At 35.3% G+C, this 20,544-nt stretch overlaps 2 protein-coding genes across 5 annotated transcripts; one reads left to right on the top strand and one right to left on the bottom strand.

The window, feature by feature from the left end:
- The first annotated feature begins 1,116 nt into the window (after positions 1–1,116).
- LOC122022299 lies at positions 1,117–19,751 on the top strand. Of its 4 annotated transcripts, XR_006122930.1 has the most exons (20): positions 1,117–1,684; positions 2,471–2,758; positions 3,223–3,402; positions 3,950–4,085; positions 6,978–7,309; positions 8,765–8,894; positions 9,295–9,423; positions 9,552–9,596; positions 10,110–10,189; positions 11,278–11,374; positions 12,792–12,881; positions 12,939–12,998; positions 13,528–13,593; positions 13,662–15,991; positions 16,083–16,495; positions 18,020–18,673; positions 18,787–18,847; positions 18,951–19,047; positions 19,133–19,221; positions 19,368–19,751. XR_006122930.1 is itself a non-coding variant. In XM_042580257.1 (14 exons), the coding sequence occupies exons 1-14, from the start codon at positions 1,314–1,316 to the stop codon at positions 13,812–13,814; spliced, it is 2,145 nt and encodes a 714-aa protein (XP_042436191.1). In that variant the 5' UTR covers positions 1,117–1,313; the 3' UTR covers positions 13,815–14,449. The 4 variants fall into 4 exon arrangements, 2 of the variants coding, with proteins under 2 accessions (XP_042436191.1, XP_042436192.1); XR_006122931.1 differs by lacking the exons at positions 16,083–16,495; positions 18,020–18,673; positions 18,787–18,847; ... (1 more) ...; positions 19,133–19,221; positions 19,368–19,751 and having other exon boundaries at positions 13,662–14,056; positions 14,158–14,449; XM_042580257.1 differs by lacking the exons at positions 16,083–16,495; positions 18,020–18,673; positions 18,787–18,847; ... (1 more) ...; positions 19,133–19,221; positions 19,368–19,751 and having other exon boundaries at positions 12,951–12,998; positions 13,662–14,449.
- Positions 14,970–19,865, bottom strand: LOC122022839 (ABC transporter B family member 14-like). Its single transcript, XM_042580953.1, has 8 exons — positions 19,833–19,865; positions 19,297–19,497; positions 18,937–19,196; positions 18,532–18,845; positions 18,231–18,469; positions 17,814–18,166; positions 17,102–17,535; positions 14,970–16,501 (listed from the first exon to the last, which is right to left on the bottom strand). Exons 1-8 carry the CDS (start codon positions 19,863–19,865, stop codon positions 14,970–14,972), a joined length of 3,366 nt encoding a protein of 1,121 aa, XP_042436887.1.
- Positions 19,866–20,544: the final 679 nt, after the last annotated feature.

Raw genomic sequence — 20,544 nt, 5'->3', positions numbered from 1 at the left:
TAATAAAAAAAAATTACAAATCTTCCGGGAAAAAAATTTTAAACGATTTTTTTTTTTGTTTAGAAACTTGAAGGCTATGAATTTCACTATATAATTAACTCTAGATCTTTGAACAAGTTTCGATTTGATATATTATAGGTCACGTTGTTCAATCCAAGTTAAAAGTTATGACCACTTAAACATTCTACCGATTCTACTTTGATCCTGCTCTGATCTTGCTTTGATCCTGCTCTGATCCTATAGATCCTGCTATGATTCCATCTCGAATTCAACTAAAAAAAAATAATCCTTCACAATCTAGGATTGATTCGATATTCTAGATTATAAGATTGTGCAATCCTACGATCTAGGATTTTACAAACATATCTCTCAACTTTTTTTTTTTGACATGTCAATATAAAGAAATCTTATTGTGGATGCTCTAACATTTTTGAGTAAATTTAGTATCAAGTTTCATAAAAATTTATTTATGTTTATTCAATATTAATATCAATTAAATAAATAATTTTAAATTACATTAATAAATTTGAATTTATATCTATTCATAGTTGGTTAACTTTAATGAACAAAGATGATGAATGATTTATGGGCAATATTTATGAATAATTTTATGAATAAAATTTACCAACTATATTTGTTAATAAATATCATTTTAAATTTGTAAAATAAAAAATGACATAACTCTCCAATATTGTACTTTTTAAGTCCTAAATTGTTTGGGTGCATTATATCTTTTATGGATTTATAACTACTATAATGCACCAATTAAGATGGAAAAAATATAAGAAATATAGTAATAAGAATAAATTATTACTATATAGTGAAAGATAATTGTATATGTGGCACCCTCTTAATAAAAAAAAAATTTAAAATGGGTATCATTTTGATGATTTAAAAAAAACATCCTTTTGACTGTTTGTCTAATAAATAAATTAATTTACAATATCAAACTCACTAATCAACTAAATAAACTTAAAAATATAAATGTTAAGCAATGAAAAAACTTCGAAACTTAATAACATTTAAATAAATTAAATTTAATCAAATTCATTGGGAAAAAAAAGCAACCTTATTAGATAAATTCAAACAATATAAAACTTGGAAGCTGTGGACATCTTACTGTCCGCGTGACTCTTTTGAATCTCGGGTTGACGTGAACGAAGGCACGAGCCAAATCGTGTGGACGTCGATCGGATTGGGCCTTGGGGGATCAACTCCGTCCTCCTACCGCAGGTTTCCGCCTTCTTCTTCCGAATCCCACCGCGGCGAAAGCCACCAGTTGCTTCCCATCTCCTTCTCCGATCTCCTTGGCCATGGCCTGCTTGAGCTCCACGGCTAGCTGCTTCGCCGGGCGCTTCAAGCGCCGCCACCTCTCCCCCACTCTGTCCTCCATTTCCTCCTTCCCTGGCGCTCGTTCTGTGACCGTCGCGGCCATTTCTCCAAAGTTAGAGCATCTGCGATGCGAACTGGATGCAGTGTCCGCGGCGACGAAAGAGTGCTCCGAGGAGGAGACCATTTCGGAGCAGGATGTCGGCACGCCGCCTTCGAAGGAAGAGAAGAGGATCTCCGGGATCCACGTGCCCCGGCAGAAGTACATCTCCGTCAACAAGGTCGATCTCCTTAATGCTATTCTCTCCATGTTCCGGACGAAGAAGGAAATTGAGGAGTTCAAGCGCTTGGCCATGTAAGTTTTCTTGCGACAGGCATCTTGGTTTCGTTGCTACTTATAAAAAAAGAAAAAAAATGATAATCCCAGTTAGCCTGGGTCCGGTCCCACGAAAGTTTCTCACCGGCCACCAGCCATCCTGATAAATCAGGAAGCGCACGCAGCGGCTATCCCAGAAGTCCAACATCCTTTGATTACACCCCAATTTGGAGGAAAAATTCTTGCAAATATGCTGTAGCTAGGGTTCAAACCGCAGGTGCATGGGTGACAACTTGGATGCTCTACCGCGGCACCATGGCCCCGGGGATGGTTTCGTCGCTACTTATGATCCTATAACAGATTATAGAAGTTTATCAATTGTATAAGTTGGCTCTAGTCATTAATTGGCTATTCAGCAGGCGGTTATACTTAATATTACTTGCAGCACTGCCATTCTCAGTACTTGGAAGTAGATTTAGAATTTAATTGGTGATACTTATTTGAGTTTAAGTTTATAATTTTGGAAGATCTAGTGCTGACTATAGTAGAACAAACAAGGTTAGTCCTAAAATGATCTTATAAGAACTTGTTTTATGTGCTTTACCAGTCATTTTTTCATGCTTGATTCTCCTTTTAGAAAAAACACATAGCGTTCATACATTTCACGATGCATTTTCGTTCATAAAACTTGTAATAGTCTTGCAGATTAAATTTATAACTTTCAAACTTCAAGTCTTGCTTAGATTTGTCGAATTCCTTTGTTTCCTTATTAATTTTCAATATCATTGCCCATTTATATATTATCTTATTTGTTCCCATCTTCAGGTGCTTGGACTCTATCCTTCATGCTGAACATAAAGCTATGCTTGAGGAGATGAGGGCTTGTTACTCGGGTGCTTCTTCACAAGATAAGCATGCATATGAGGGTTCTTGCTCTTCAATCAAAGCAGAGGATGTATCTAGAAAGAAAAATGCTCCTTCTGAGTTTTCTGGTCATAAGGGAGCAAATGGTTCCAGAAATGACGAAGTCGACAAATGGTTATATCTTAGTGACAGTTTGGACTTACGGAAACTATTTGGACAGTCTGCTGTGGTCTCTTTCCCTGAGTCAAGGTTAGTTTTCCTTCTTCTCGAATCAAGTTCAGTTACATTGTTTTGTCTTACATCTACAGTATACAACGTGATTGAAATAAGGATGTTCTCAGATTCTGGAAAGTGTGTTTTTTTTAAAAAAAAATTGGAAGAAGTTCGAAGTACATATTGGGAGGAGTAATTTGAAAGTCACATAAGAGGTTATAGTGCATATTCTCAATCACCCATTGCTGTTGTTTGATTAGTATACTTTCCTGTTTGATTGCACACATGACAGTTTCAACTATGCATGTTCTAGTAGAATTCTTTATAACTTATGTTTATATTGCTTAAACCATACCTGTATCTAGAGTTTCGAAGAACCAGACTTTACATTCAATATTTTCTTGAGGCAGTCACAGGAACGTATCAAAATTCTATATGCTCATAGCTGTTTAGGTGGATCTTCTGCTCCTAATTACTTTACAATTTGTTATGAAATGCAGGGCTACCATTGCAAAAAAATTTCAGCGCTCTTTTATGAAACTTCTTCGAGATGCTCAATTTGAAGAATTATCAATAGAAGATTTACTATTGGCTGATGCATTAAACACTGACTATCTTTTGAGGCTTCCAATATTTGTTGACTGGAAGAAAACATTTGATTCAAATGCTATAATATTCAAGTGAGGTTCTTAATCGGTTAATCCTATTCTTAGCCATATAAAATTTGTCTTTACTCCTCTTTAGCGGTACATCTAAATGGCCTACAGACTGCTAATGATATGATCTTATATAGAATTCAATGGAAAATGGAGGGACAAAAGCTATCTACTAGACCAAGAATAATCATGATACATGGTGTGTTATTGTAGTCCTCTGGACCATGATAATCAAGCTATGGGTGTATCTCTAGTGTTTATATTATTTATATCCTAACAAGCAGCTGTTTAGTGTATTGTTAAGACTAAATTAATTGTATTTTTAATACTACAATAGAAACAACAACTAAGCCTTATCCCACTAGATGGGGTTGGCTAAATTGTATTTTTTTAATAGATATCAAATTTGATATCTTTTCCATCATAGGATCATCTTTACTATTTGTTGGATTAGTTGAAAAAATTCATTGAAATTTTAGTTGGCTTGCCAGAATTATGATGCTTGGTGAGTGACATGGTGCCTTTGAATTAGTTCCATCTTTCCATTATCCTTGTGCTTCACTCTCTTTAGGCGTGGATATACAACTGAGAGGCAGCAGGGATTACTTATAGTTGAAAAATTGGATTATTTGCAATCAAAGCTCTTGGATTCAATTTTCTCTAGTCTATCAAAACCAATGAAGAAAATTGGAAGATGGATTAATGAGGTTAGTTAATTTTTGGTTCTCTATTTGTTCTTTGTTGTTCTAGTTTATTATTGATTTGACTAGTCATAATGAGTCTTTGATGTTTGTTTCGCTTTGACATTAATGCTTGCAATTCATTCAAGGACTGCTCAATCCTATATATATATTTTCAATTTCCTTTTTCAGAGAACTTGTTTTCCTCCCAATCTTAGTATGTGAATAATGATGATAATTATGCTCAGTCCTTTTGATCGCATGACTTTTACATAACCATTGGTAGATATCACTTTTGTGAACAAAAGTTCAATATTTATGCTCGGTCCTACAAAAAATTAAGTTGCTTTGAAAAATGTTTTTACACGTCTTAGGGTAACTTCAATTAGCTTTTTGCAAAGTTATAACCTGACTTATGACTTTCTCTGTAATATTATTATTATCTATTATATTACAAGTTGGTCGTGGAAGGTCCTTCCACAGCTACTAAAATGCCTTTTATTTATCCAGGACTTGAGCATTTATTTTAAATTTTTACTATAAATATTCAATGAAGTTCCTCAACATCCTAAATTCTATCAAATCATGCAATAGGGATGCCATAGAAACTTGCACCTATCATTTAAATATGCAAGTTTGATGACAATAACTTCCATTATACTGAGTCAAATAATGAAAAAGCAGATATCCACTTCAGATGATGGACGTGGAAACCAGCATTTGGTGATACTGATTTTTGGAATCTAAGGGTGCGTTTGGTACGTGCGTTTTTCATTTTCATTTTCTGGAAAACGCGCGTTTTCTGAAAAATGGTGTTTGATTTGCATTTTTCGTGCTTGTTTTCTAAAAAAATAACTAGCGTTTTCTAGAAAAACATAAAATGACAAAAAGTCGTTTTTTGTTTTCTAGAAAACGTGCGTTTTCTAGAAAATGGAAATGGAAAACACACGTACCAAACGCACCCTAATTTTTGGAATTTGTTCTAAGATGCAATTTTAAAATACCAAAAAATACACAAATTATGTGGGAATCTGATGAGATCTTAGTTGGTCTATGGTTTAATTTTTTTTTTTGTTTCAAAATCTATTATTTTCCCTTTATTCTTTCCACTTATTGTTCTCTTTTATTTTTTCTCATCCACGCTCGCAAACTTTGACACTGTTAGTGCGAGCTTGATATTGTGGTGGTCACTTCCGCTTGCATCTTTACCATATCTAAGTCCAACTCTACATGACATTGAGTGATTATGTTTCTTTTGGAGAACAGACTTAAGCCTAGTTTTAGTTATTTTTCCTTGATCCTATTCTACATGGTAGGCTACCATCTTGAAGTGAGCAATTAAAGTGTAGTTAATAATAAAACAAGTGAAAACAAGTTAAGATAGTAGGGATATTTTGAAACAACCAAGTGTGAGGAATAAATGTATATTAACAAAATTCTGTTTGATATAAATAAAAAATTATTTATATTTTCTAAGTGGATAATCTATTTATCCTGCCTCATGCGGGTATCACGGTTTGTGTTACTCCTAATTGAAAGACATAATATGAAACCATCTTAAACTAAAGTGAATGGACAATATACCCTTCCAGCTGTGGGTTTGATTTCTTCCTATTGAGGCAGAAATTCCTATTATCAGTGGTTTCACCTATTCTTCTCAGTCCACTTACATGCAACTTTAATTTCTAGTAAAAATGCTAAATCAGGTATAGACTCAAATTTAATTACACTGATGGCATGTAAGCTTATGTAATGGGAATGGGGTAAGGATACTAATGAATCCTAGTACTCTAGTTTGAATTATTATTAGCGCTACATGTATTAAAGTGTTACACCAATGGTCTTGCTTACTTCCTTGCTTGGTTGGTTAATCTTATATTAAGAGTGATTTTGCCTTTGGCTTAGAAAGCCTCAAGATATTTATATAAAATTTTAAAATTTTTTATATGTATTTATAGGTAGGTAGAAGATATGGTAGTTATCAACATTTGAAATCTTGATTGGGACATACTAGGCGTGCTGGATGCTAGTGGGTGCGCGAAACCTTAGAAAAAGGAAAGGGGAAAATTGGAATAAACGGGAGGATTTGCAATGTAAATTGCTGAAGCTTTGTTTCATTGACGATAGGTCATACGATAGGTCATTCGTGACTCTTAGATGGATGAAGCAACTTCATTAGGTGTGATCTTCTTGCCTATGATGTTTTGATCCCAAAATACTTTGTGACCTCCATGGAAGCTTTGTTGACCTCTGAAACACCTTTCAACCTCTATCGAAGCTTTGCAGACCTCCAAAACACCTCACAATGTCCACCGAAGTTTCACAAACCTCTAAAACACCTCACAACCACCCAAAATACCTCACTACTTTTGTCAAAGCTTTCTTGACCTTTGAAAGACCTTGCAACCTCTGCAGAAGCTTTGCTGCATGGGATGTTATGCTCTGATACTAAACAGATGGCGTTGTCATTGACTCACATTTAGAATACTTCATCTTGATTGACCATCTTACCTCGCCTCATGGAAATTTCACTTCCTCGAGGAAGCTTTGCCAACCTTCTATGAATACTTCAGTTGCATTTGATGTGATGTTCCAGTTGTTTGGGGTGGTTCTATGTGTCGGTTGGAAAAATGAGAAGTTTTGCCCCTGTTGAGCGATATAGAAAGATATTTTAATCTATGGTAGGTACCTAGCTACTTGCTTTTGTTTTTCAAAGGAAAGATCAGAATAAAATTATAAAGTAATTTTCTACTGCAAATTTAGGAAGCTTCTGGTCTTCAGATTTGCTGAAAATATTGGTAATTGTTGTGTTTATGTTTTCTCTCCATGTTTAATTTAAATAGTCTAGTTTATTCTCATGCAAGTATTGCTCTTTGTAATTTGAAGCTTCCTGTTCATATCTTTTATAGTTTACAACAGGCTTTGAAAGATTCTCATGAGGCACAAAGTGTTCAAATATGGATGGAGAAAGCGAAGAGTTGGTTGAGGGAGAACTATGCTCTTGAAAGCACATTGTCGTTTGGAGAAAGCACATCGAGAGACCAAGCAAAAATTGACCAGATAGAAGACAGTGGTCTTCCTGTTTGGCTTGCCGCACAAAAGGCAGTCTCTCTTTACGAAGGGCTCTTATCACCCATTGGACCTCGTGGAAGACTTATAAGAAGGTTACTTGCTTGGATTGGAGTAATTTCTTCACCACCAGAAGTATCAATTGAGTTTGAGAATGAAGTATATCCAGATATCTATTTGAGGTTAGTGCTGTTAGATTTTCAACTCTGATGGTCCATGCTCCATGCTAGTCTATTTTGCTGACCTGGACTTGCATGTTTGACTTTGATGGATGCAAACATAATCATATTTCCCTTAATGGCTGGAGTACCTAAAGTAAGTGAAATAAAAATATATATTGTCAAAAATGATGCATTCTCTGACTTGATACATTCTAAACAGTAAGGAATGTGATTAATATGCCTCTTTATTTCATATACATTAATTAGACGTGCTTCCATGCTTGTGCTGATAATTCCTTCAAATTCTTGTTTCTTTATCACATAGTAAAATATTTATAATTGTAGTTTACTTCTACTACTGGTTTGAGAATGATCGAGAGTTTCATCTGTAATTATTTCTAATATAATCATTTCTCTTGAGAACATTCAAAGTCTGGAAGCAATCATTTTGAAAATATTCTTGTTACTGTCAAAACACGCAATCTTCTTCTACAGTATAGTGATTGTCATATTTGATGTATCTTCATCCTTCTCAGTTTTCTCTTTGACGATGTTATTTGCAGAATAAAGGGACTAACAAAATAGGATACGGTAAGCATGCATTATGAAACTAATAAAAAATATATTTTGAACCATTGCACATATAATTTACCAGTTATAGCAACTAAAGAAAATGAGCATTTCATAACAATTCTAAACGAAGTCAAAGAAAAAACTGGTAATAATGCAATATTTTTCTTATTTGCAATGCAGTTGTAGGTTTTTGAGTGACTTTTTTGTTAGTCAAATACAATTTTTGATACAATCATCCGATTTAACATTTTATAGTTGTCTAAGTTTTGTTCTCATTACAATATACCATAATACCTGATGTTTTTGAGTTATATTAATCATAAACTTGCCTGGGCACCAATTCGGTGTTTCCATTAGTCCAATTAGTTTAACCTGACAAATAGAGAATACAAAAGGAAAATGTAAAAAGATTCATAAAATTAGTGGATTTGGCCAATCAATTGGGGACAGTGATTTGTCTCTCTAGACTAATTAAAATAATTTCAATAATATCTTGTATTTTAATAAGTCTGGAACTTATCTTTGAGCATGTCAAATATAAATTTTGATTTTAATAACTGATTTGAATGAATTTCCAAAATATTGTATTCGCCCACTAAGAAAAATTCTTAGGTCTGACTGAGTATATCTATCATTGTCTTATTCCTTATTGGTCTGACTCATTTGAATTGCTATGTGTCTTTGTGCTATTGGTCAACATAAAATTTCTGTTATCGTTATGTATTACTCTTATGTATGATGCAAATGCTTGTATGACTGTGTTTTACTAGTTTTATATTTTCCATTCAAACTAATTTCTTATTATACACGTTAACTTTTTTGTTATTCATCTTGCTGCTTTTGTGTCCTTTAGAAGTCTATACAATTAATTTATGATAACTATATATATATATACCTTTTCAGGCCAAACTTCCTTCCAAGGATAACTCTTAGCAATTTATGGGAACCTGCTACATGGGAATCGTGTAGTTATAATAGTTGGAAAGTTTTACAAACTGCAGCTTACATCCTATTCTCAAAATCAACTCTTCAGGTATATATTCTATACTATTAAACCAAATGCACTTTATTTTTAAACACGTTTCTATTACATAGTTTACTTGTCTAACTTGCTTGTTTGACAAATTGATGAATAAACAAAAACCTGCATCATCTCACTTATACATACTTCTCCTGCTAGCATAACCATTTGAGTAAATGCTGCTTCTAAAGCTAGTATTTTCCTGCATCAATTCCCTTATTAGGATCTCTAGGTCAATAAGAAGAAAATGCTCTACTGAACCTATTAGGATCTGTAGTTAAAAATGGCATCAGAAAGGTTAATGTATTTTGGGTTGTGGATATGTACAGAATAGTGTTATTTTCCTAGAAAATTCTAATGCCTAGTAGACCTTTGTTTTATGTAATGCTTCAAATTTTCTAATTCTCATCAGGAACCTGCATTTCAAGAACTGGTTCTTCTTTATGCTGACAAAGGAAGTCGAAATGAAAATGAAGATCTAGCAGAAATAAATCCTGTTCAATTAAAGATATATGAGAAGATACCAATTCCTGATCTTTCGGTAAACATGTTATGATTGGGACTTAGTGTTATACATTTTTTTTTAGGATATGCATCTTGCACATATGCTTCTATTTGCAGGTTCTATGGGAGACAGGCTTATATATAATCTAACTACTGTGACTGTAGGTTATTTTTCCCCACAAGAAGTTGTCCTTCCGTATCCTGGATACAGTATGTATACACATTTAACCACTTATTATCAAAAATTCATTCATGAATATATTACACACATAACCATGGTTGTCCTTGATGTTGAATCCTATCAGTATCATAATTACCTACTCCACAGCAACTTGAAATTTTTGTATGTATTGTATTTTTTAGCTAAATGATAGAGGACAGTATTGACAATTTATTTATTAGCGTTAGGACCACTGGATCAAATGATTTTATTATAACAATATATTAACATTAGTACTATATGAAATTACCAATCATATTCAAGATTAACTAGCAGCTATCAGTTGTAACAGTTAGCGTTTTCCCAAAACCTCTTGTTTGAATGAATGGGTTAATCCATTTTCTTCTACTATCCATGCCAGCTTAAGATAAAGGCTCCACGCTGTATTTATTGAAGCATAATTGGCCAAAAAAGGGAAATGTAACTAGATTTGTCAATATTTCTATCAATTGACATCTTTCTAACTATGTTGTATCATGAACAATATTTCATTTTCTACTCAGGTTCGCTTGGATGTTGCAAGCTTAGTTGGGTTGCTGGCATACTTCATTAACTACAAATTTGAGAACATTGCCTCTTCTCCGTACGTATGTGATAGCTTTCTACCTCTGTTTACACTTGAAAAAGTAAACCTGTGTTTTAGTTTCCTTACTAGGGATATGATATCCACATGATATGGTGTTGCATCGTCAATTTGGAAACAGAATAAAATTTTTTTTAGGCCTCTAGCAGTATTGAGATGCTAGATATCATCTACCACTTCCCATTCTGGACATTTGTTTGGTTCAGAGAATTTCAGTGAGCCAATCACTGGGGTACACTTGTTTTTCAAATTGGCAAACCAATAGATATAAGTTATAACCAAACAACTAAAATTTACATGCATTTCAAATACGAAGGATTTAGGCTATGACACTTGGGTTATAGGTGTCAACTTGATTTATCCCTTGCTGCTATACTCCAGAATTCTGGTTGTAGGGTGACTTTTTACAGCACCTCATTAAGGACATTGGTGAGAATTCAGCAATAAGTGGGCAAACATCTTGTGAGGGATGTATCTAACAGTTGGGGTTGAATTACCAATATTAAATCTCAATCATGAGCAAGCAGAGTAGAGAATATCTGAATCTTTGGACATTCCTATACTACAATAAATGCTAAAAGAAGAAATGGAACAATCAAAGACAGAATTAATGAATTCAAGGAATCTTTAGTATTACCTAAATCACTTTATTATTTTCTCCATATCCTCTAGCGGCTTAATAGTTCCTGTTTACTTATATGATTTAATTTACATGCATGATTCTCCACTATGGCAATGTAACTTTAACGAGATATATGATGATCAGAAATCAAAATGACACTTGAGCTCACACCTTTTTTTTCTCTGTGCAATTTATGTAATAGCTAGTTTAGATTCAAAAATCTGCAATAGAAAGAAAATTCCCACTTGCAGATTATGTATTGGAACTTGTGGCACCTTGCATCTCGAAGGCTGGTAGTACTAATATAATATCCCAGATGGATGGATGAAATAATTTCAGTTAACAAACAATTGTTTAACTTAGTCTCTACATGCTGCTGATTACTGAATGCACTACCTTCTACACAAAGTCTACTACTATTGGTATTACCATCACTTGCATTCAGTTTTTGTTTTTGTAAAAACAGGTCTGCTGTTTTCCTTGATGTCATTGCCATCACTGCACTTATAATCTATATAACTCGAGTAGTGCTAGGTTACAAACAGACCACGGACCGGTATCAGGTAAGTTCACTTCCTATATTAGATAATGCTGTAGTAAATATTATTTTAATTTACCTTTTTTAAATGTATATTACAATCAAATATGAATTTGTGCTGTTGTGTTTTCTTTTGTGCTTTGTTCACACACACACACCCTGCACACTCATGGGCAATTGAGTGTGAGTCCAAGTGTCCGAAGGCCCGTATAGGCGCCCTGATTCACTTTCGCCGATCGGGGCCCCTGGATGGGCTTCTGGGCGCCCAGACTCACACTCAATCGCCCATGAGTGTTCAGGCTAAGGGTGTGCAGGTAAAAATCCCCTATATATATATATATATATATATTACTTTTTTTTGTCAAAATTAGATAATTATTCAGTGTTACTCAGAGAAAGGTCTTTTAGACATGCTCCCCAACTTCCGGTATCAGAATATGAAATGTAGTTGCAGTTCATCATGTATACTTGCTATTTTTATCTCTGCTCTCAACAAATATAAGAGACTTAAAAGAAGTATGTGAGCCAAAGATCGTGTCTGAAATGGATAGAGGGAGTAGTTGAAGATTCCAAAAATGAGAAAACCAAGAAAGGATACTTTCTTCTACTTCAATTGGTTTGGAACCATGAGTTGTGCAGAATTCAACAATGGCAACCCAATGAAAGACGAATCATTCTATATCTACTTTAGCCATTATCAGCAATATCACATAGAAGGAGTTGCAAGTAACTAGTCAAAACCCCTAATTCACAAAGATGACAATAAAGAAGTTGTAGGAAATCATCTGCATTTTGAAATAGGACATGCAGAAACATTTCTGCATTTCATCACTATATATATTTTTTCTCTGTCTTTCTTTTGAAAGACTTGATTATGAACTATAGTTCCAATATTAGAGTTTGGCTGGGTTTTTTATGTTTAAGAAAAGCAAACATGGATCATGGAATATTGTCCTGACTAATTTATCCCTATTTTCTGACATTGTTCCTAGAGTCATCTTCTTGAAGGCTCTTCTGCTAGGGTGAAATTATGCTCTCTCTGCTGCTCATGTGATAAATGATTGTGTTCGACATGTTATTCAACATTTCAAAGTATACTAGATCCCCAATTCTTTGTCATGTATTCCATGTTATTCTTGGCCTCTTTTTCCTCTCACCCTAATTTTTCTCTTTAATGTTAAATTTTTCTTATAAATTAATTTGGCAATTGGTAAGAGGTGAGATAACCTTTTGAAAATTACTAGACAATTCGGTTTTAGTATTCATTAACTCAAAAATGAGGTTGTAATTCCAATAGTTTCATAATATATAATTATTACTTTTTTATATTATTTCTATAAAATACAATTTTCAAAATCAGGAAAAATCATGATTACCTTTCCTGTTTTGTTTACTTGACAAAGATATCTTCCAGAAGAACTGAATGCATATATTTGTCTCAGCTGCTGGTTAATAGAACTCTTTATGAGAAAACTTTAGCAAGTGGATTTGGTTCAGTTCACTTTCTTCTTGATGCTTCTGAACAACAACAAGTAAGGAAAAAGTTCTCGCTTGGAGTATTCTTCTCATGTCTTGCCTTTATAATTTAGTATATCATGCAGTTCAAGGAAGCAATTCTGGTTTATTCAATTCTACTCCATCCTGAACAGGTACGTTGACTAAAGTAGTATTCACCAAAAATCTTGAGCTGTTACCAAGGGCTTTGCATTTCTTTTATTTAAATTTTCTTTCACTTATGTCCATTTTTTAATGGTTAAAACCTAAAAGGATAGCTGTAAAGGAAGATTAGTACCATTTCTTGATTTGTATTTAAACTATAAAAAAATGAACTACTAATCTTAATCTTCATTACTAAGGAAGTGATGCCTTAGTTCAAACATCTTTGCATTTAATATGCACTAGAAGGTGCAAAAATTGAATAGATAGCATATAATTTTTCTTATTACTAGATTGTATCCTCTGTAGTGATTGTTTAGAAACTTTGCCACTGATTTCTTCTTGGTATGAAAAAACTATAGTCAGTTGTTTATTTTATCTGTACCTATTATTTATTTGTTTGTATCTTTTACTTATCGTTGTCTGAAAAAGTGGTGTTGACATTTTCTTAATTTAGTTCTTGAATCTTAAAAGTTTAAGGATCTTAGAAATCTCTAACTGAATTTATGATTCATGATGCAGGTATCTTGTCGTAAAAAGATCAGAGAGTCCTGTGAAAAATTTATTTATGATAGATTCAGAGAAAAGGTATAGGATAAATTATTAATATTTTTGAGATGTGCATAACTTTAAAAATATATATTTACTTTATGCAGATTGAAATGCCTATTGACAAGGCTGTGGAGACCCTGACAAGGTTGGGTCTCTTATCTGAAATTCTTGTGGAAGGGAAGATTATACTAACAGTTCTTCCCAGTTCAGATGCCTTTGAGACCCTAAGAGATCGCTGGATTGGCTTGCTAGCATAGAAGACGCGCCTATTTTTCTCAATACTACTGGAAATGGTTTTGCTGACCATGATAGAAATACTTCCATTATTCAAGTGCTTCATTTTGGTAAAATATTTTCACATCATGGCATACACACGTTATCAGCATGATGATGCTTATATATCCAGTACAGATGGACAAAATTAGCTGCAAAGATAAATGGATCTCAACGCAAGCATTCATTTAAGATAATCAATGCATAGCCAAGATTGCATAGTTGAGTATGTATTTGAAGCTGCTTCAAAGAAAACTAGATTGACAGTCACAATGACCTTGCAAATATTAATTGTAATCTCATTACCTTGTTGTGGCCTGCTTCAAGTTTCAAATTCAAGACTATTACCAACAAGCCGAGTCCTGCCGATACAAGTCCTTACCAGATTATACTTCTTCGAACAGCCATATGGTATGCTACCAGAAATTCCCCATCTTATGTTTACAAGCTTGAAGAGTGTAGGTATGTCATATTAATTCGTCTGTGTTGTGATTAGTCCAATCGCAATCAGTTTTTCAACTACTTGTTTAGAATTGATGGATTGAAGATAGTAAAATGTATAATGATCATTTTTCTTAAACTTTGCTTCAGATGTTGCAAATGGGATGGTTGAGGTTGAGTTTGTTTCTTCCTGATTTTGTAGTGGCTATAAAGATAGTATTTTCTTTCTCAGTTAACTCTTCTTAGGGATCGTTGTTCAATATGTATGGCTCCCATGCATACATTTTCATTTTATCATCTTCTTTTCTTCTTGTTTTTTGTCAAGTCAGTGCCTCTGCAGAATGTTATTTTTTCCCCCAACCGTCGAGTTGTATAAAATGAATGTTTGTAACCATGCTTGATCAATGCACAACAGTTAACATTGCTACCTGGAAAGACTGAAATATAATATACTATATAAAAAAGCAACCTCTCTGGAAGGAGACAAAAAAGTCTCTACAGAACCAACATGGAAATGAGTCCAAAAAAGAGCTTGCCTTTCCTAGCTCTGAAGCTAGAAACCCATAAGGAAGACAGAGTTAAGGTTCACTAATCCCTTCTTTTCCATGTCTGATATCATTTATCAGCTAATAATTTGCATGATATAAGGTTTTATTTTACCATCAACTTAAAACTTAATTGCTATAGAACTTCATCAATTATGTATCATGGCTCTGAAGCTGGAAAAGCTTTGAGTAAACACCATTATCATCTGCAACTAAAGTTGAATGATCCCCCATCTGAACCACTCTACCGTTTTCCATCACCACAATTGTATCTGAATTGACCACAGTAGACAACCTATGTGCAACTGTTATCCTTGTGATTCTTCTTGATGCCTCCTTGTCTCTCCTCCACTTGCTGGATCCAAGAGCCTGCATGATGATTCTCTCAGTTTCAGAATCTAGTGCACTGGTAGCTTCATCCAACAGCAAAATCACTGGCCTCTTCAGCAGTGTTCTTGCAATGGCAAGTCTCTGCTTTTGTCCACCAGAGATTTGACATCCTTTCTCCCCCACCAGTGTGTCATACCCATTTGGCAAACTGCAGATGAAGTCGTGGATGTTGGCCTCCATTGCAGCCTCCACAACCTCAGTCTCTGAAGCACCTTCACTTCCATAGAAGATGTTGTCTCTGATTGACGAGCTGAAGAGAAGTGGCTCTTGTTGAACCAATCCTATTTGGCGTCTCAACCAGTGCAAGTTATACTCTTTTATGTCTTTACTGTCAACCAAAACTCTTCCTTTGAAAGGATCATAGAACCTCAAGATCAGCGCCAAAACTGAGGACTTCCCGGCTCCACTAGGCCCAACAAGTGCCACATATGCTCCAGTTTCGATACTTAAGTTGAAATTATCTAGTACCACCACTTCAGGTCTTGACGGGTATCTAAAGCTGATGCTTTCAAAGTCTATTCTGCCTGTGATTCCCTCAGAGCTTATGGTCTCTGGCACATCTGGTGGAATTTCTGTTTTCCTATCTAGGATTTCAAATGCAGGTTTGAGTATGGTAATTGCAGAAATAACTGTCGGTATCAGTGTCCATAGCTCAGTGATAGATGGAACTGTGAGTGAGAAGATTTGGTATGATCTTATTCCATCCTCAAAGCTGGATTGATGCTTATCGACCAGGATTGTGGTGTACCACAAGGCAACTGCATGAGCAATGTTCCATAAACAAAGTGAGACACCTTGAAACACTCCATACTTGATGCTCTGTACCCTGCTAAGCCTCCTTGGCTCCTCTAATGAAAATTGTGCTTTCTTAAGCAGTTGCTCTTCGTAAACAAAAGAAGCTACAGTTCTTATATGGCTCACAGATTCTGATGCAAGAGCGACAAGTTGTCGGTGAGCCATGGCAGAGTCACCAGAGAAGCCTTTGGCAGATTTGGCTTGTATCAGACCACCGATGAAGTGGCAGGGCATTAGAGCCCAGGCTACTAGCCCCATCCTCCAGTTCACTTTCATGCTCACTACTGTTGCTATTAGGATTGAGGAGATGCATTGCACAATCACAGACATTCTGTCAGATATGATGGTCTTGATCATGGAAGTGTCACTAACAATATGCATTGCAAGGAATCCTACACTGTTCTCAGGTTTCTCAAACCAAGCTACTTCATTTCGGAGTACAGCTGCAAAAATATAAAGGAACCTTGTTTGAGAAGGAGGAACTTCTGATATAGGTGAGTCTTATTCGATTATCTTTTCTTTTCTATTTTTGATGGAATATTGTATTTCCTTTGTGATCTAGATTCTTAAAATGTAAAAAGTGCTAGAAGTTCTAAACATGATGCCACCAACTACATGTACTGTATAGGATTCATGTCATTTCTGGAAATGCATTTTAGTTTCTTAAACCTAAAGTTTGAGAGGATAGGGACACGTTTACAAGTACAGATATTGTAGCACAACTAAATCAAACTGTTTGTTTTGCTTTTGGATACAGAATCTCCAAAGAGTACTCAGAAAATATAGTTCCTAAGAATTCTCAAGGAAAAGAGTACCTTGTTAATTTGTTTGACTAATGCTTGGACAAAAAATACATATTTCTTTTAAATACTTTTGATAGAAAATCTGTCAATCTTTGTTGTGTATTCTTTTGCAATATAGCATATAATTAAACACAGTCAGGTTCGACCATACAAGCGATATCAAATTATTTCAGTTATTTTCAACTAGTTTATGATTATGTATCGACCAATCAAAATTTTGACTTCTAATGTGACCAAAAGAAGATCATGAATAGGACAGATGTAAAACGTTCTGATATATTCAACTAAATTTCTTACCTGAAAACAGTGCTACTCTGAGATTTCCCATTGCTTTTTCACCAACCAAACCATAGTGATAGTGTTGCAATATGTGAGTGATTAACGTGAGGAAGCCAACAACAGTGAATATAATAGAATATTTGCCTACTTGCGACTTTGCATCTTCCTTGTAGTATGCCACTCCAATTGTCATAATGTAAAACCCAAACAATGGTTTAGATATTCCAGAGAATGCTGCTCCAAATGATCCCAAAGCTACCTTTGCAAACTCAAATTTGTTCAACCCATACCATATTCTTGAGAAACTAGCAGATCTGCTTTTTGTAGTTTTCGTTCCGTTGGTTGGATTAGCATTGATTGGCTGGCTCTTTAACATCTCATTCACTTCATGCTGTTGAGAAGATGATCTGTATTGAGTGATATCTGGTTTCTCGTTAGTGTTAGTAGTTCCCCTGTTGGCAAAAAAAGTAAATCAAAATATAAATACTACTACCACATTTTTACCAAAATCATTGAAATCACGAAGTATCAAAGACAAGTATTCTTATGTCAAGTTTTAAATTTCATCTTAGTCACGAGATCCTAAAAGAATGAAATCATAATAAGACTACTTGTTTCAGATTCACCATGTATATTTTGATGTTTTCCCCCATAGTTAGCTTAAAGAAAATGAAAGCAACAAGCACAATAGAGGGTTTTTTGTTTGTTTGGATAGACAATTTTTCCCTACCTTGAGATTGTGTCTTCTAATTCTGGCTTCATGCTATGCATAGCGAACAAGTTGCTGTAGAAATTGCTGCTTTGCAGCAGCTCGTTGTGGCTTCCACTTTGTGCTACTTTTCCATTCTCAACCACAACAATTGTATCTGAACTGGTTATTGTGGATGTTCTGTGTGCTATCTTAATCACAGTTTTTCCTTGCATGACTCTCCCCAGTGCATCTTGAACCAGCTTCTCTGATTCCGAATCAAGTGCACTTGTAGCTTCATCTAGGAGAAGAATTGGAGAGTTTTTCAGAATGGCTCTTGCTATTGCTATTCTTTGTTTCTGTCCACCTGAGAGTTGTACTCCCCTCTCTCCAACCTGAGCAAACATTTATCAGCTCTTAATCTTAAACAAGATGAAAGAAAATTAATATAACTCTCACCCAAGTTGAGTATTTTTCAGGAAGTTGGGCAATGAATGAGTCTGCATTGGCTGCTGATGCTGCTTTGATGATCTCTTCGTCAGTTGCTTCTGCATTCCCAACCCTCAAATTATCATCTATGGTGCCTGAAAATAGTGCTGGTTCTTGTGGCACTGCTGCTACATTTCTTCTAAGGAACCTGAGATCCAGCTCCTTGACATCATGGCCATGGATCAAAACCCGACCTGCAACTTTATTTCCTATCAGAAACCGCAAATGTCATAGTTCATTAATTTCAATTCATTTGTGAAAAAGAACAGACCTGCCAATGGTTCATAAAACCTTTGAACAAGAGACAGGATGGTGCTTTTCCCACACCCGCTGCTGCCTACCAATGCATACACTTTCCCTGCTGCCATGCACAGTGAGAAGTCTTTAAGGATCAGCTTATCGGGCCGCGAAGGGTAAGCAAATGACACTCGATCTAGCTCTATCACTCCAACAATTTTTTCCAATGTTACTCCTTTTTTCTCACTGCTTATTCTTGGCTTCCTTTCGATCACCTGGAATATCTCAGTTCCTGTAGCTCTAGCAGCATTAAAGATCTGGAAGTCTGGTGCAGCATGAGTTATGGATCTGTAAGTATTTCAACAAGAACAAAAAAAAGTTAAAATTAGTTTCAGAATGACTAACATAACAATTATCAATTAATTGGTTTATCTCTTACATTGCTCCAAACAGAATGCTCATAATCGCGGCCAATGTCTCGCCTCCATTCGCTCTTCGCGCAACAACAACGACTGCTCCAATCCAAACAACCAACGCCCATGAGCAGAAGGTAACAGTTTGAAACAATCCCAAACTCAGTCCCTTAATTCCTGCCTCCTTTTTGCTTATAATGTACTGCTGCCTGATGTTCTCAGTGAAGGATTTTATCGACGAGCTCTCTCCCACGAACGAAAAGACCGTTCCGATATGCGATAAAGTCTGTAAATTAATTTTCACATTTGAGGTGACCGTGTATCGTTCTTTTCTACCCTCCAATCTTTCAAGTATTTGATGCAATTTATTTAAATTTACAAAATACCTGTTCTACTATAGATGTTGCTTCTGACAAATACATTGTTCTCAAGGATGATAAGCTGTTCATCTTTTTAGTGTAAGTAGCTCCGATAGCGAGAATCATCGGCACCACCATCAACGACAGCAATGCTACTTCCCAGCAGCATGCGAGGGCGATTACAACTCCAGCGAAATAAGTGGAGAAACAGGAGATGAAATGACCCAACTGGAACAACAAATAACTACAACGTCAACTCATTCCGAATTCATCGACAACTAGAGAAAAGAATTCATTTCACCATCACAAGTATTTTCTTTATAATTTCAAAATCATTAGCATACATCCAACTGTTAGGGATTTTAAATTTTATCGCTTAACCATTAACACTGTTAATTCAATTAACAAAACAATGACGTGATAATTATGTTAATGATAGTGGTTAAAAGAATAAAGAGTTTGATATTTTGGCAATTTGGAAACTATAATTTTCAAAAAATGAAGTGGTGAAATGAAAGGTTGTCTTCCAATTATGTTATTTGAATATTTAGAAAATAATTTACCTTCTCGCCTATGGCGTCTTGTATGATGCTCATGTGGCTTGTGACACATGCTATGACCTTTGCTGTGGTGAGCTCGGTATCGAAAGCTTCGATGTCTTGGTGAAGAATCGAATCGATGAAAGCTAATCTCATCCGTGCTAATTGTCTCTCGCTTGTGTACATCCAACATGATATTTCTATAATTTTGAATAAATAATTAGTGTTTACTTTCTCGCTATAAAGATACTGTATCACTTGTCATATACAATATGTTTAACGTACCAAGTAACCCTGCAGGAAGCGTAGCGATTGCCATATACCATACAAATGGAATCACCTACACAAACCAAATGAAGCAGCTGAAAAGAGTTTCCTTCAATCGAAGGTAGTTAATGATATATAACAACGCTCCTCGTCATATGACTAACTAAATTACCTTCTCTAGAGCTCTGACCGTGGCTTCTTGGTCACCGATGTTGCTCCCGAAAGCCTCCAACGCTTTGCCCAGCAAGAGGTACCCAATTGGTTGTGCCATGCCGTGCACCACCGAGCCCACCGTCCCTAGACCCATCAAAACCCAATCCACCGTGTCTGCGTAGCTCAGAAGCCTTCCGAACGACACCGGTTTCGACTGCACTGTCTTCTTCTCCTTCTTCTCCAATTCAACCTCATCCATCTCCTTGTGGCGGTTTCCGACAATGGCTACAACAGTAGTGACGGTGGTTAAGTGTCT

The sequence above is a fragment of the Zingiber officinale genome, chromosome 9B (genome assembly GCF_018446385.1).
Source record: "Zingiber officinale cultivar Zhangliang chromosome 9B, Zo_v1.1, whole genome shotgun sequence".
Lineage (NCBI taxonomy): Eukaryota > Viridiplantae > Streptophyta > Magnoliopsida > Zingiberales > Zingiberaceae > Zingiber > Zingiber officinale.
This window is presented reverse-complemented; position numbering and strand designations above follow the sequence as displayed.